The following is a 14,730-nucleotide window of genomic DNA, read 5'->3' as shown; positions in this document are numbered from 1 at the left end:
CACCTACACACTCACACACTCACACTCACTCACTCACACACACTCACTCACACTTACACACTCACACACACTCACACTCACACACACACTCACACTCACACCTACACGCTCACACACACACTCACTCACACACACACACTCACTCACACACACACACACACTCACACTCACTCACACACACACACACTCACACCCACTCACACACACACACACACTCACACTCACACCTACACACTCACACACACACTCACACTCACTCACTCACACACACTCACACACACTCACACTCACACCTACACACTCACACACACACTCACACTCACACTCACTCACTCACACACACTCACACTCACACCTACACACTCACACACTCACACTCACTCACTCACACACACTCACACTCACACCTACACACTCACACACTCACACTCACTCACACACACTCACACTTACACACTCACACTCACTCACTCACACACACTCACACTCACACACTCACACTCACTCACTCACACACACTCACACTCACACCTACACACTCACACACTCACACTCACTCACACACACTCACACTTACACACTCACACACTCACACTCACTCACACTCACTCACACACTCACACTCACTCACTCACACACACTCACACTCACACCTACACACTCACACTCACACCTACACACTCACACACTCACACTCACTCACACACACTCACACTCACACACCTACACACTCACACTCACACCTACACACTCACACACTCACACTCACTCACTCACACACACTCACACTCACACTCACTCACACACACTCACACTCACACCTACACACTCACACTCACACCTACACACTCACACACTCACACACACCTATACACACTCACACACACCTACACACTCACTCATACCTACACACTCACACCTACACACACCTACACACTCACACACACTCACACCTACACACACTCACTCACACAAACTCACACTAACACCTACACACTCACACACACCTACACACTCACACCTACACACTCACACACACACACTCACACCTACACACTCACACACACCTACACACTCACACCTACACACTCACACACACTCATACACACCTACACACTCACACACACTCACTCACACTTACACACTCACACACACTCACACACTCACTCACACTTACACACTCACACACACTCACTCACACCTACACACTCACACTCACACGCACCTACACACTCACACCTACACACCTACACACTCACACCTACACACTCACACGCACCTACAGACTCACACCTATACACTCACACGCACTTACACACTCACACCTATACACTCACACCTACACACTCACACCCACACACCTACACACTCACACACATTCATACATACCTACACACTCTCACTCACACACACTTACACACTCACACCTACACACTGACACACACCTACACTGACACACACCTACACACTTACACAAACACACACACACACTCACTCACACCTACACACTCACACTCACACTCACTCGCACCTACACACTCACACCTACACACTTACACTCACACCTTCACACACACTCACACACACCTACACACTCACACCTACACACTCACACACACCTACACACTCACACACACTCACTCACACTTACACACTCACACACACTCATACACACCTACACACTCACACACTCACTCACACTTACACACTCACACACACTCACTCACACCTACACACTCACACTCACACGCACCTACACACTCACACCTACATACCTACACACTCACACCTACACACTCACACGCACCTACACACTCACACCTATACACTCACACGCACCTACACACTCACACCTATACACTCACACCTACACACTCACACCCACACACCTACACACTCACACACATTCATACATACCTACACACTCTCACTCACACACACTTACACACTCACACCTACACACTGACACACACCTACACACTGACACACACCTACACACTCACACAAACACACACACACACACTCACTCACACCTACACACTCACACCTACACACTCACACACACACCTACACCTACACACTCACTCATACCTACACACTCACACCTACACACTCACACCTACACACTCACACACAAACCTACACACTCACACCTACACACTCACACACAAACCTACACACTCACACCTAAACACTCACACCTACACACTCACACTCACACCTACACACTCACACCTACACACTCACACACAAACCTACACACTCACACCGACACACTCACACCTACACACTCACACTCACACCTACACACTCACACCTACACACTCACACACAAACCTAGACACTCACACCGACACACTCACACCTACACGCACACACTCACACCTACACACTCACACACTCACACCTACACACTCACACCTACACACACTCACTCACACCTACACACTCACACCAACACACTTACACGCACACCTACACACTCACACACTCACACCTACACACTCACACACTCACACCTACACACTCACACCTACACACACTCACTCACACCTACACACTCACACCAACACACTTACACTCACACCTTCACACTCACACACACTCACACACAGTCATACACACCTACACACTCTCACTCACACCTACACACTAGCACTCACAGCCTTGTGTCCTCTCGTCCCGTCCTCAGGGACCCTTCCAGTGTCTCCATCCTGACTCCAGACAGAAGACTCGTTGTCTGTCTTGTCTTCCTTGTTGCTTTTACAACTTCATCGGTCAGCTGTGCCATCGCAACACGGAAGCTCTGGTCAAAGGTCAGCCAACCTCATCCCGTCCTCCCAGCATCAACAGCCATCATCATTTCAGCATTCTGATTGGTTCGTCCCCCCATCAGCCACAAAGTCCTCCCTGGATGCCCTGCGGAGGAGACTTCATGTCCCCAGATACCAGCCCTCCTCCTCCTCGGCCCCCAGGTGCCATTTAGCTCCTCCCCCTCTATTCAGAGCCTCCATTCAGCTCGCCATCCCTCACGTTGTCCTCAGACCGGGCCTGGATGACATTCAGGTAAACCTCATCATGTCTCACCTTTTATACAGAGACAAATACAACAGGTATCCTTTGGTCAAATCTGTGGTTGTTCAGTCTTACCGGGACGGTGCGTCTTTGGACTGCCAGGAATGGCCAAGTGGCCCGTGTGAAAAAGGTCTGGCCAGGATCAGGGCCTCGGACTCCTTCCACATGCTTGTCTTGGCCCTCGTCCTTTGACCCCTTGGACGGATCGTCCCTCAGTTCTTCATGTCTGTGAGATGTGAAACCCCATGTTTGTGTTTTAGGTTGCGCTGAATGAGCTCGTGAGCGCCGTCCTGCTGGTGACGAAAGACTTTCCTCTGTGGACGTTCGCTCATCTGCAGTTCAAGCAGCAGCAGGTACCCCGGTCGCCCTCTCGCCGTGTCTGCCTGGACGGCAGCAGAGGTTTCACTCTTACAAGAGGGAAGAATGAGGGTGTTTCCTCGTTCTTGCTGTGCTCAGACATTTGATGAGAGAATGTTGGTTTCTTCAGACTCAGGTGTTAAAAACTCAGTGAATTCAAAACATGCATTTTTGCTCCTCGTCTTCGTCACTGGAGAGCAGCACGGCCTGGACGAAAGCATGGAATGGCGTTTTTATTGGCTGTTTTTCGTTCATTCATCTTGTGAGAGCAGCCTGTCGTATCGCTGCATGTCTCTGTCTCCAGGTAGAGTTGGCGGCTGCTGCAGGAGACGACGCCCCGGTGAAGCCGCCGATACTGAGAGCGCTGGACCGCCAGCTAGCCGAGCACAAGGACATCACCAAGTCAGTCCAGCGAGACGTTTCCCAGGAGACACTTGATAAATGATAAACCATCAAATATATTTCTCATTTTTTTTAAATGGATGCCAGTTTCAATGATATTTTCTAAATCAGTATTTTTATATCATTGGTCAGATGATTGGAGACACTGTGATTTTGCTACATGCTGGTGATTGTTTTTCCTCCCTCCATTCAACATTTATTGTGGTGGTGGTGGTGTCAGTTTGGTGAGTCAGCTCAGCTCCATCGTGTCGTCGCTGAAGTCTAAGGCTTCGGAATCGCTAAACCAATTTGCTGGCTTCTCCACCCTGTGGACCCTGGTCAGTGTGTTGATTTCAACTTGTTGTTGTTGTTGTTGTTGTTGTTGATGACGACTGACAGCGTGGTGTGTTTAGGACCCAGAGGAGCAGGTCCAGGCCTTCCTGCAGTCCAACCCCTCGCTGACAGAGTTCAGCTCTCAGATCTGCTTCTACTCTGTGAGTCCGTCGCTACTGAACTTTGTCATCAGAGTCAAAGCTGGAGTGGCGGCTAGGGGGCGCTGTGGACGTGCAGTTGAGCAGGATCCCTTCTATCAAGAAACATTTTGGCCTTTCATAACCATGTCAGCACAAGAAATCTGATCCAACATCATTTGTCCGACCCCTTAAAACGAATTGTTGCTAACTAATTATATGGGTTTTTGTAGGTCTAGTTATTGAAGCATTTTGTAAATATCCTACTTTTCTTTTTCTAATCGTCTGGTTTGTTCAATCAGTTGGTCATTTATTTCTATTTTGTTAAAACTATTGATTTTTATTCCAAAAAACAGGAAAAACGTTAAATGGCCAAACATCCTGCTAGCTATCATGCTATATATGTCATATACGGTATGCTAGGTCTACTAGCATGTTATGCTATTTCGCGTGTGTGTAGCTGGACATGTGTAGTGGGATTGTTTGTTCTCTTTACCCATGATGCCTTTCTGTCCTCAAAGAAGTTGGAAGCGCAGATTTCAGAGCTCCCTGCATCCTGCGCGGTGGGTTCCGTCCTCTTTGACACCGAGGAGCTGAAGCTGGCGCTCACTCAAGAGGCTCAACTGTGGAAGCGAGCCTTTGGCGCTGCTCTCAACCATCGCGCCTCCACCAGCATGAACGAAATCATCTCATTGGTGGACAGGCTGACAAAGCGCCTGCAGCGTCCAATCACAGATCTGGACGACGTCAGGGGAGCTATGGCGGCACTCAGAGAGGTCAGTCCGCACAGTCATTCGTTCATTCATGAGTTTATTTTTTCACAGCTCAGTATATTTGTTCATCCTTTCATTCAGTTAGTAGCTGCATCCTCAACAATCTCATCATGTGATGTGATGTCATTACCTCCGATTATAATCCATTCATCAACATGCCCCCCCCCCCCCCCATCTCCTCGTGGCACAATTGGAGGTTCGGGAGGTGGAGGTTCATATCGACGCTACCATCGCTCCGGTGGAGGAGTCCTTCGCTCTTCTCAACAAACACGAGCTGCTGTTCAAGGATGGGAACGCGGAACAAGTGGACGGGCTGATGTACGCCTGGAAGAACCTCAACATCCTGGTGAGGTGCTGATGGATACACGGCCAAGCTAATTAGCCGATTGAGGTCAGTCTTGAGAAGATGTGACATTGTGAGAACCGGCTGTTTTCCATTTTTACAGTCACGACTTTCTGACTTGATTTCAGTGAATGAGGTGCCCTTATTTGGTCATTTCCTCAAGTTCTGCACAGTTGTGGGGTACATTTTGCCTCTATTTTAGAGGATATTGTTCTGTCATTGGCTCCTGCACCTTCAAAAACTGTCCATCTGTGGTTTAACTTATTTTTGTTGTTGAAAAGTGGCCAGCCAGCACCTTCTGAGTCGAAAAATGGCACGTTACTCAGACCCAAGTCGTCTTGCAAGCTGGAAATTCCCTTTGAATTATTGATCGAGAGACTGCTAGCAGTAGAAATATTGTGTTTTTGTTGAGTCATCCTTTTGCTTAGAATACTTGGGAATTCTCCTGTCAGGTGGTGCAGAAGCAGAACACTCTGGTGGAGATCCAGCCCAGCATGAAGGCAGGCCTGCTCTCTGTGGTGCAGAACCTCCAGAGCAACGTTCAGAGCTTCTGTGTCAAGTACAACCATCGGTGCGAACACTTCCCAGACTCTGTGTTGGCGAGGCCTGGTGCAGCAGTAGTATAATGAGTGTGTTGCAGGGGTCCGGGGGTGGAGGGCGTGGCTCCTGCTGAGGCTGCTGAGCGACTGCACACCTTCCAGGCTGAGTTTGACCAGCTGTGGAGGAATTACAGCACCTGCTCTGGAGGGGAGGAGCTGTTCGGACTGCCTGTGAATGGTATCTGATGAAGCCTGATGGTCATCGCTGTAACTGCCCCCCCTGACGTCTCTCCTCTGATCTGCAGAGTATCCAGAGCTGCAGAGGATCAAGAGGGAGCTTTCTCTGCTGTCCAAACTCTACAGTCTGTACAGCTCCGTCATCGACAGTGTGGCAGGGTACTACGACCTCCTGTGGGCCGACCTCAACATTGAGAAGATCAACACTGAGCTACAAGACTCCCAGAACAGGTAGAAGAGAAGGGAACAGTTTGTTCTTAAAACCCTTTTGTTTCATTTTTACTGAAATTGGATTGAATTAGGGCAGCGCAAACTAATGTCACCACTGAGGTGAGGAATAAAAAGAAGGGAAGAAAGGATATCGTGCATGGATTCCAGTTGTTATACTGCTTCATTTTCAGGATCCAGAGGCTTCCAAAGGCGCTGAAGGACTGGCAGGCCTTTAAAGATCTGAAGAAAACCATTGATGACTTCACGGAGTCCTGCCCTCTGCTCTACATGATGGCCAACAAGGTGGGACGACTCTTTGATCGCCAATGCCGTGACGTCATAGCAGATAGGAACTTTTAACACGGTGTCCTGCAGGCGATGCTGCCCAGACACTGGACTCGTCTCAGTGAGGTGACGGGTCACAGCTTCCAGGTAGACTCGGAGAGTTTCTGCCTCAGAAACATCATGGAAGCTCCGCTGCTGAAATACAAAGAGGACATCGAGGTACTGTCAGACCCAGATCAGCCGTGAGTGACTCACCTGAGAGGAACACAGGGTTCGTTCAACTTTTTCTTCCACCATACTGATTTTTCCATGCATCAGGATGTTTGCATCAGCGCTATGAAGGAGTGTGACATTGAGGCTAAGCTGAAGGATGTGATGGCTGAGTGGAGCGGCCAGACACTCAGCTTCGCCACCTTCAGGGCCCGAGGAGAACTGCTGCTAAGAGGAGCCGACACCGCAGAGAAAATCTCGATGATGGAGGACAGTCTGATGGTGCTGACGTCTCTGCTCAGCAGCAGGTAGGCAGGACAGCAGGAGCCAAGGTGGAGGATGGTGAGAAGTACAAACGGGGCTTCGGGAAGAGAGAAAGAGAGGGTGTTCAAAACAGGTCAAACTTATACTTCCTGTCTGCTGAGACCCCCCCCCCCCCAACAGCCTCTTGAGGAAACATCGATTCATGGTCCATGTGCTTCTTGCACATAATTTTATAACCCCTTTTCCTTATAAATCTCACGATAATGTGATTAAAAATGGCCCCATATCTACAATGACCTGCTTGTTTACATGGAACCAACCAAATCTGGAGTGATGCTGCATCATAAGCCCCACAGCCGTGGTTTCAGAGGTCAATGGAGATTTCACATCTGAGGTTTTGTTTTGGTTCAAAGTGAAAAGTCTGAAAGTGGGAACCAGTGTGAGTTTGTGTTGGTGACTGAATGAATGGGGTTCGTCCTCCTGCAGGTACAACGCTCCGTTCAAGCCCTCCATCCAGCTGTGGGTCCAGAAACTCTCCAATACGTCTGAGATCATTGAGAAGTGGTTGTCCGTTCAGAACCTCTGGATCTACCTGGAGGCGGTGTTTGTGGGCGGGGACATCGCCAAGCAGCTGCCTCAGGTTGTCACTGCTCTACTCTGTCACTCAACTAGATGACTGCGACAGCCAGGCTTTCTGAAAGGGCGAAATGCTTCTTCAGTCACTGATGGAACGTCTGGCCATTCACTGTGACAATGTGCACTAAATGTACTTTGGTCATTTTATGGCTTTAAGAATACAAATAGTTTGTTTCTGACTCGTCCAGGAAGCCAAACGTTTCCAGAACATTGACAAGTCTTGGCAGAGGATCATGCAGCGAGCGCACGAGGTTCCCACCATGGTTCAGTGTTGTGTTGGAGACGAGATGCTCAGCCAGGTGCTGCCCGCATGCCCCCGAATGGCAACTCAAGTCTTCGTGTACAGGTTGTTTTAATGTATCGGTGCTTCCTCTGGTCTTCGTCCCACAGCTGCTGCCTCACCTGCTGGAGCAGCTGGAGCTCTGTCAGAAGTCCTTGTCTGGGTACTTGGAGAAGAAACGGTTGGTGTTCCCTCGCTTCTTCTTTGTGTCCGATCCCGCCCTGCTGGAGATTCTGGGCCAGGCCTCTGACTCTCACACTATCCAGGTACCACAGGTGGCTCCCATACACCAACACTACTACTTGTTTGTTTGACTTTGTATCTGCTGGCATTCGTATGGCGTCTCTGTCTTTCAGGCTCATCTGCTCAGCCTGTTTGACAACCTGAACAGAGTCGTTTTCAGTGAGAAAGTCTACGACCAAATCGTCAGTTTTCAGTCTCAAGAAGAGGAAACAGTTGAGCTGAGTCAGTCTGTCCTGGCACAGGTTTGTGAGACAAACACGGTTCCCCATCTTTCATTGGTCAAACTGCAGAAGACGTCCTGTCTAGTCAGCCCCCTAGTGGTGTGCCTCTGTACTGTATCTGCCTTTGTTTTGTGCTTCATGTTTTCGTCAGGATGCATAAATGCAGTTTGGTGAATCAACCCTTGGTCTAGTTCTTCTGGTGCAAAACAAAATGTTCTGAAATGCGTAACTGAAACATTTTTTCAGTCTGTTGTTCAATCTATTAATAACGATGAAGGAAAAAGAGACTCTTTCACTTGTTGGGTTTGTCTCCCAGGGGAACGTGGAGGTGTGGCTGGGTCAGCTGCTGGCTGGTGTGAGGCACACCCTCCACGCCATCATTCGTCAGGCCCACCTGGCCATCAGCGACCTGGGTCTGAAGTTGCTGGAGTTCCAGTCTACATTCCCAGCTCAAGTGGGCTTACTGGGGATCCAGATGATTTGGACAAGAGACGCAGAGGAAGCGCTGGTCCTCAGCAAGTCTGACAAGAAGGTGTGTGTCCATGTTGAACTGAGGGTGTTATGGAGTGTAGGAAAGGACCCACTTGCAGGCTACAGTTCACAATCCAAGAAGTTTAATGAACAGCCAAAAAGGTACAAGAACGGCAGGCAAAGTCAAAAACAGGGACAGGCAAGATTCAGGCGTCACAGACAGTCAGGGCAAAGGTATCTAAGGCAATTTCCAGAGGGCAGGTCCAAAAACAGGCAGAAGTCAGAACACGGAGATATCGTAACAGTCTCAAAAACTAACAATGCTGAATCGGTCAGGGAAAATACTGGCACGGTCTGGCAAGGACTAAACAGAGCCCTGGGCTTAAATGATAATAATAAATACCCACAAGAAATGATTATTAAAGCAAAACAGGTGTGCTTTCAAAAATGGCGGGAAACTGAACAAAGGACTGGGCGGGGCACAGCCACATCACAGCAGCACATGTGGGCCTGTCAAAACAAAGAACACATGACGCAGAATCAAAACAAAAGCACATCTTGCAGGGAACTTAGAACAAAGCACAGCAGAACACTAACAGAGGGAGATACTTGTAATCATACAGATGGTCCCTCCTCACTCCTCTTTCTGATTGGCTGCTAGATCATGCAGACGACCAATCAGAAGTTCTTGGACCTCCTCAATGAGCTGATCGACATGACGACCAGGGAGCTGAGCAGGAACGAGAGGACCCAGTATGAGACGCTCATCACCATCCACGTCCACCAGAGAGACATCTTTGACGAGCTGGTGCGAGCGAACTTGGACGCACAAACACACATTTTTAACTTTGTTTGTGTCATTGTGGTATTATTGTTATGAATGTCACCGCCGTTAGGTGCGTCTGAATGTTCGAGCAGTGTCTGACTTTGAATGGCAAAAACAGTCGAGGTTTTACTTCCTGGAGGAGGCTGACAGATGCGTCATCCAAATCACAGACGTGGAGTTTGGCTACTGTAACGAATATCTGGGCTGCACCGAGCGGCTGGTCATCACACCGCTGACAGACCGGTACACACACACTCCAACATCCACCACACTGTCAGAATCACTACGCCTTCATTTAGTCTGTGCAAACTCCTGTCCAGGTGTTACATCACTCTGTCCCAGGCCCTGGGCATGAGTATGGGCGGGGCTCCGGCAGGTCCGGCAGGAACAGGTAACGGTCTCTCACAGCTACTGAGCTACAAGTTCTCAATTAATGCTTTAACAGTGTGTGTGTGTGTGTGGTTTCCAGGTAAAACAGAAACCACTAAAGACATGGGTCGCTGTCTTGGGAAATATGTGGTTGTGTTCAACTGTTCCGACCAGATGGACTACAGAGGACTGGGCCGCATCTACAAAGGTGAGAGCGTGAGAACACGCAAACATGATACAGCAAGGAACTGGGACAACTGGTCCCAGCTGTCCCAGTTCCTTGCTGTATCATGTTTGCGTGTTCTCCCTGTGTCTGTGTGGGCTTCTTCTGGTTGCCAGTGATGGGAAAGTGCCCAAATGTGGCTGAAGCATTCGCCAATTAAAGCCAAAGGCTCGTCAGATGAGTGTGTGGTTCCTCCTGCAGGTCTGGCCCAGGCCGGAGCCTGGGGCTGCTTTGATGAGTTCAACCGCATCGAGCTGCCGGTGCTGTCTGTCGCCGCCCAGCAAATCTACATCGTGCTGCAATGTAAGAAGAACAAGAAGAAGCAGTTTGTCTTCACTGATGGGGACGTGGTCGACATGGACCCTGACTTTGGCATCTTCCTCACCATGGTAACCGACCTAATGACCAACTACACAACCATGAACAAATACCACTTTACTAGATTGAATCCATATCAGTGTTGGAGGCATGCATACCTCTGAACACCCCCCCCCCCACACACACACACACACACACACACACACACTCTCCACCACCACTACATTCCAGACCTCAGCAGTAACCTCTGGAATCTCCAGAACCCCGGCTATGCCGGTCGGCAGGAGCTGCCAGAAAACCTGAAGATCCAGTTCCGTACGGTAGCCATGATGGTTCCAGATCGAGCCATTATCATGAGGGTCAAACTGGCCAGCGCTGGTTTCCGTGACAACCAGGTCCTTAGCAGGAAGTTCTACACCCTCTACAAACTGTGTGAGGAGCAGCTCTCCAAACAGGTCAGCACATTGACAAGGACGGTTCTGCTGATCGATGATGATCCGATCTCGCCCCGTCCCACCAGTCACTGTTCTTCAACAGGTCCACTATGATTTTGGTCTGAGGAATATTTTGTCAGTTCTGCGGACGCTGGGTGCCGTGAAGAGATCCAGCCCGTCAGAACCAGAGAAGATGGTGGTGATGAGGGTCCTGAGAGATATGAACCTTTCCAAACTGGTGCGTCTCTAATTGTCACCCACTCGCAGGTTCCCTCAGTCTCCACGTCCAGGTCAAATTACTGTACTCATCACTCTGTTTGTCTGCCGCTCAATCAGCAGGCAAACAGAGTGGACACACAGAGTTTTGCCTGTTTCCGGCTTGACACACAGCGCCGTTCACTGAGCCTTCACGCACGGGACGAAAGCTGACGATGCTTCCAGTCTGGCGTGCAGGCCCACTGAGCTCTGAGGTAACGTCTAACCAGAGCAGCAGTCCGACGCCCCGTTGCATCCTTGTCACAGGGGCTTTGACCTCTGACCACCAAAATCTTCTCAGTTCATTCTTGAGTCCCGGTGGATGTTCGTGGCGAATTTGAGAAATGTCCTCATGGCATTCGTCAGCTGTGAGGACAGACACACAGCTGGCAGTAGTGTGGTAGCTAGCAGTGGCTCTCAGTGCTGCTGACCTGCTGTGTCCCCAACTTTACATGTGACAGATTTAAACCTCCTCACAAACCACTTCAGTAAATGTCTTTTGGCTCAATGCCGGTCGGTTTTACTCGTTCTTGTTTAGACACTGATGTTATTTTGGTCTGATATTCGCTGCGTGATGTGTCCCGGCAGGTGGACGAGGACGAGCCTCTCTTCATGAGTCTCATCAACGATCTGTTTCCTGGCATCGGTGAGCCCCATCTCCCCTCTGTTGTGAGCGTTATGCAGAAATGGCATCTCATGGTTGATCGCCTGCTTTGGTCTTTGTCCTTCTCCTAGTTCTGGACAAGGTTGGCTATCCAGACCTGGAGGCCTCCGTCGTCAGTCAGGCTCAGCAGGCTGGGCTGATCCCTCATCCTCCCTGGACTCTCAAGCTGGTTCAGCTTTATGAGACACAGCGAGTCCGACACGGTACCGATCCCTGCCACTTAGTCCTGAAGGTGGAACCACAGCGAAAATCAAAGCTGAAGGATTAAAGTCCTATGTGTCAGAATTGGCCAACCATTGAATTCAGTCATTTGCCAAACTGCAACTGACCCCAGTCTGAAGAGACGTTGCTTCAATCAAGAGATGTTCAGGTTTCAGGAGCATTTAAACACCACAAACCTGATCCAGCACCACTCGTTTTGTTGTTCAGGAATTCGGTTAATTTATTTGCTAAATTAATGAATTACAAAAGCCTCAGGTGTGGAAGCTGCAGGGAAAGGTGGGCGTGACAGCATCAAAACAGGCTACAGGTGTGAGGGACCTGGAGAGCCGGGAGGGTGGGACGGGTTCTGAGTGACAGCAACGAATGATGGAAGAAAACTGGTAGAGATCAGGGCAGATCTCTGCGCGCACACACACACACACACTTATACACACACTTCACACTTGTGTGTAGGCATGATGGCGTTGGGTCCCAGCGGCGCCGGGAAGACGGCCTGCATCCACACGCTGATGAAGGCCATGTCTGAGTGCGGTTCCCTTCACCGTGAGATGAGAATGAACCCCAAAGCCATCACAGCCTCGCAGATGTTCGGCACGCTGGATGTCACCACCAACGACTGGACTGACGGCGTCTTCTCAACGCTCTGGAGGAAAACCCTGAGGGCCAAGAAGGTGGACGGCCATGTCAGCATGACAGGATTGTTGATTATTGATAAATAATGGTCCAGTTGCCGTTTGTTTTATAATTCATTATTTAGCTTTAGTGTTTTTATTCTAAAGTCCAGATTCAGATTTTCACCATTTTCTGGTGTTTCACTGACCAATGAATGAAGTGATTACTCGAGAGATGAATTGATGGTGAAAATATGGAGAGTTTGTGCAGCACGAGCATCTGTGCGTCTGTGTTTCAGGGTGAACACATCTGGATCGTGCTGGACGGGCCGGTGGACGCCATCTGGATTGAGAACCTCAACTCAGTTCTGGATGACAACAAAACTCTGACACTGGCGAATGGTGACCGAATCCCCATGGCTCCCTGCTGCAAGGTGAGTCAAAGATGGCCTTCGTCAGGACAGAGATGGTAGCCGGGACGTTGGTGACCAGCCTGATGGGTCTCAGTGGCCAAGGCCTGTAAAGACAGGAAGTTAGAAGGCAGCTTCCTTCTTGCTGAAACTCATTATGTTTGCGTCCAGATCGTTTTTGAGCCCCATAACATTGACAACGCCTCCCCGGCCACAGTGTCTCGTAATGGGATGGTGTTCATGAGTTCCTCGGTGCTGGGCTGGAGCCCCACCCTGCAGGCCTGGTTACAAACTCTACCGGAGCAACAGGCCGACACCCTGGAACTCTGCTTCCATGCCTGCTACCAGGTGAGGAAGGCACCGGAGAACATTTTAAATCAAATGCGGGTAAATGTTTGATAACTTGCTGGAGCGTTCAGAGACGCTGAAGCGGGGAGAAATGAAAGGCTTTGTGTGTTGGTTCTGCAGGAGCTGCTAGACTTCGTGTCCACGGCTGTGTGTCCTAAGATGCAGGTGCTGGAGTGCATGTACATCAGACAGACCATCGACCTGCTGCAGGTCAGACGCAAACGGCAGGCAGATGTCTTTGACTGTGGCGCGTGAAGCTGTATCCTCTTCACGTCATTTTGTTTCCTATGTTCAGGGTCTGCTCCCGGCAGCAGAGGAGAAACAGGGTTTCCATGGTGATTTGGGCCGGCTTTTCGTATTTGCAGTCATGTGGTCTCTTGGAGCACTGCTGGAGCTGGACGACAGGGCCAAGATGGAGGCCTTCCTGAGGGTTCGTTAGACAAACTGGTCTCTTGTGAACTTGGATGTAACAACAGAGCTTCTGGTTGTAGATGTTCTTGCTTCATCCACTACTTGACCAGCACCTCAACGCTCAGTATTTCTATTGAAAGAGGAAAAAAAAGTTGGTGAAATGGGGTTTTTGTTCATGACCCCCTAAGAACCCCAGATTCACCTCACCTCCATCTAGGCTGTCTCATCTATGTCACCGTCTGGATTTGTCCCTGTGAGATCTGTCTTTTGATGAATGTCGCTCATGTGTGTTTTCCTGTCTGAAGGGTCACTGCGCGTCTCTGGACCTGCCGCACATTCAGGATGACCAGACCATCTTTGAGTTCACCATCAGTGAGGAGGGACAGTGGGAGCACTGGGGCAACAAGGTCTCTCCCTCACACTGAACAGTGCTGAGCTGGCAGGGACACGCCCACTTCTAGTGAAAGTCTCTGATTGTCCATCGTCCCCAGAGTCAGACCAAAGGACAGAGCCCCTCGTCCAGGGAGCTGAGACCCTGGCTAGTTAGCTTAACACAATGGCTGGTAGTGGGTGGGAAGTGTTAGCGTAGCTCCGTCTCTGCCTGCATTAATATCAGGAGGGTTGTGTAGCCTTGGTGATGAATA

At 49.8% G+C, this 14,730-nt stretch overlaps 1 protein-coding gene across 1 annotated transcript in view; it reads left to right on the top strand.

The window, feature by feature from the left end:
* The window catches only part of dnah5l (dynein, axonemal, heavy chain 5 like), a 53,176-nt gene that overhangs the window by 15,638 nt on the left and 22,808 nt on the right, over positions 1–14,730 (top strand). The window contains exons 24-57 of the mRNA XM_086192334.1: positions 2,693–2,816; positions 2,897–3,066; positions 3,336–3,428; positions 3,737–3,834; positions 4,022–4,151; positions 4,227–4,307; positions 4,805–5,059; positions 5,253–5,402; positions 5,852–5,970; positions 6,040–6,176; positions 6,244–6,406; positions 6,577–6,688; positions 6,761–6,889; positions 6,989–7,188; positions 7,631–7,784; positions 7,969–8,079; positions 8,171–8,326; positions 8,417–8,545; positions 8,841–9,056; positions 9,657–9,803; positions 9,892–10,064; positions 10,142–10,212; positions 10,291–10,398; positions 10,615–10,802; positions 10,992–11,186; positions 11,269–11,403; positions 12,009–12,066; positions 12,156–12,287; positions 12,760–12,977; positions 13,217–13,351; positions 13,499–13,675; positions 13,796–13,885; positions 13,971–14,105; positions 14,392–14,493. Coding sequence (XP_086048460.1) covers positions 2,693–2,816; positions 2,897–3,066; positions 3,336–3,428; positions 3,737–3,834; positions 4,022–4,151; positions 4,227–4,307; positions 4,805–5,059; positions 5,253–5,402; positions 5,852–5,970; positions 6,040–6,176; positions 6,244–6,406; positions 6,577–6,688; positions 6,761–6,889; positions 6,989–7,188; positions 7,631–7,784; positions 7,969–8,079; positions 8,171–8,326; positions 8,417–8,545; positions 8,841–9,056; positions 9,657–9,803; positions 9,892–10,064; positions 10,142–10,212; positions 10,291–10,398; positions 10,615–10,802; positions 10,992–11,186; positions 11,269–11,403; positions 12,009–12,066; positions 12,156–12,287; positions 12,760–12,977; positions 13,217–13,351; positions 13,499–13,675; positions 13,796–13,885; positions 13,971–14,105; positions 14,392–14,493 — 4,791 coding nt within the window. The remainder of the gene's footprint in view (positions 1–2,692; positions 2,817–2,896; positions 3,067–3,335; positions 3,429–3,736; positions 3,835–4,021; positions 4,152–4,226; positions 4,308–4,804; positions 5,060–5,252; positions 5,403–5,851; positions 5,971–6,039; positions 6,177–6,243; positions 6,407–6,576; positions 6,689–6,760; positions 6,890–6,988; positions 7,189–7,630; positions 7,785–7,968; positions 8,080–8,170; positions 8,327–8,416; positions 8,546–8,840; positions 9,057–9,656; positions 9,804–9,891; positions 10,065–10,141; positions 10,213–10,290; positions 10,399–10,614; positions 10,803–10,991; positions 11,187–11,268; positions 11,404–12,008; positions 12,067–12,155; positions 12,288–12,759; positions 12,978–13,216; positions 13,352–13,498; positions 13,676–13,795; positions 13,886–13,970; positions 14,106–14,391; positions 14,494–14,730) is intronic.

This window comes from Aulostomus chinensis, chromosome 21 (assembly GCF_037954235.1).
Source record: "Aulostomus chinensis isolate RoL2024-O1b breed Wild chromosome 21, RoL_Achi_v1.0, whole genome shotgun sequence".
Taxonomy (NCBI): Eukaryota; Metazoa; Chordata; class Actinopteri; order Syngnathiformes; family Aulostomidae; genus Aulostomus; species Aulostomus chinensis.
The sequence above is the reverse complement of the archived record's forward strand: the minus strand, read 5'-3'. Positions and strand labels throughout refer to the sequence as shown.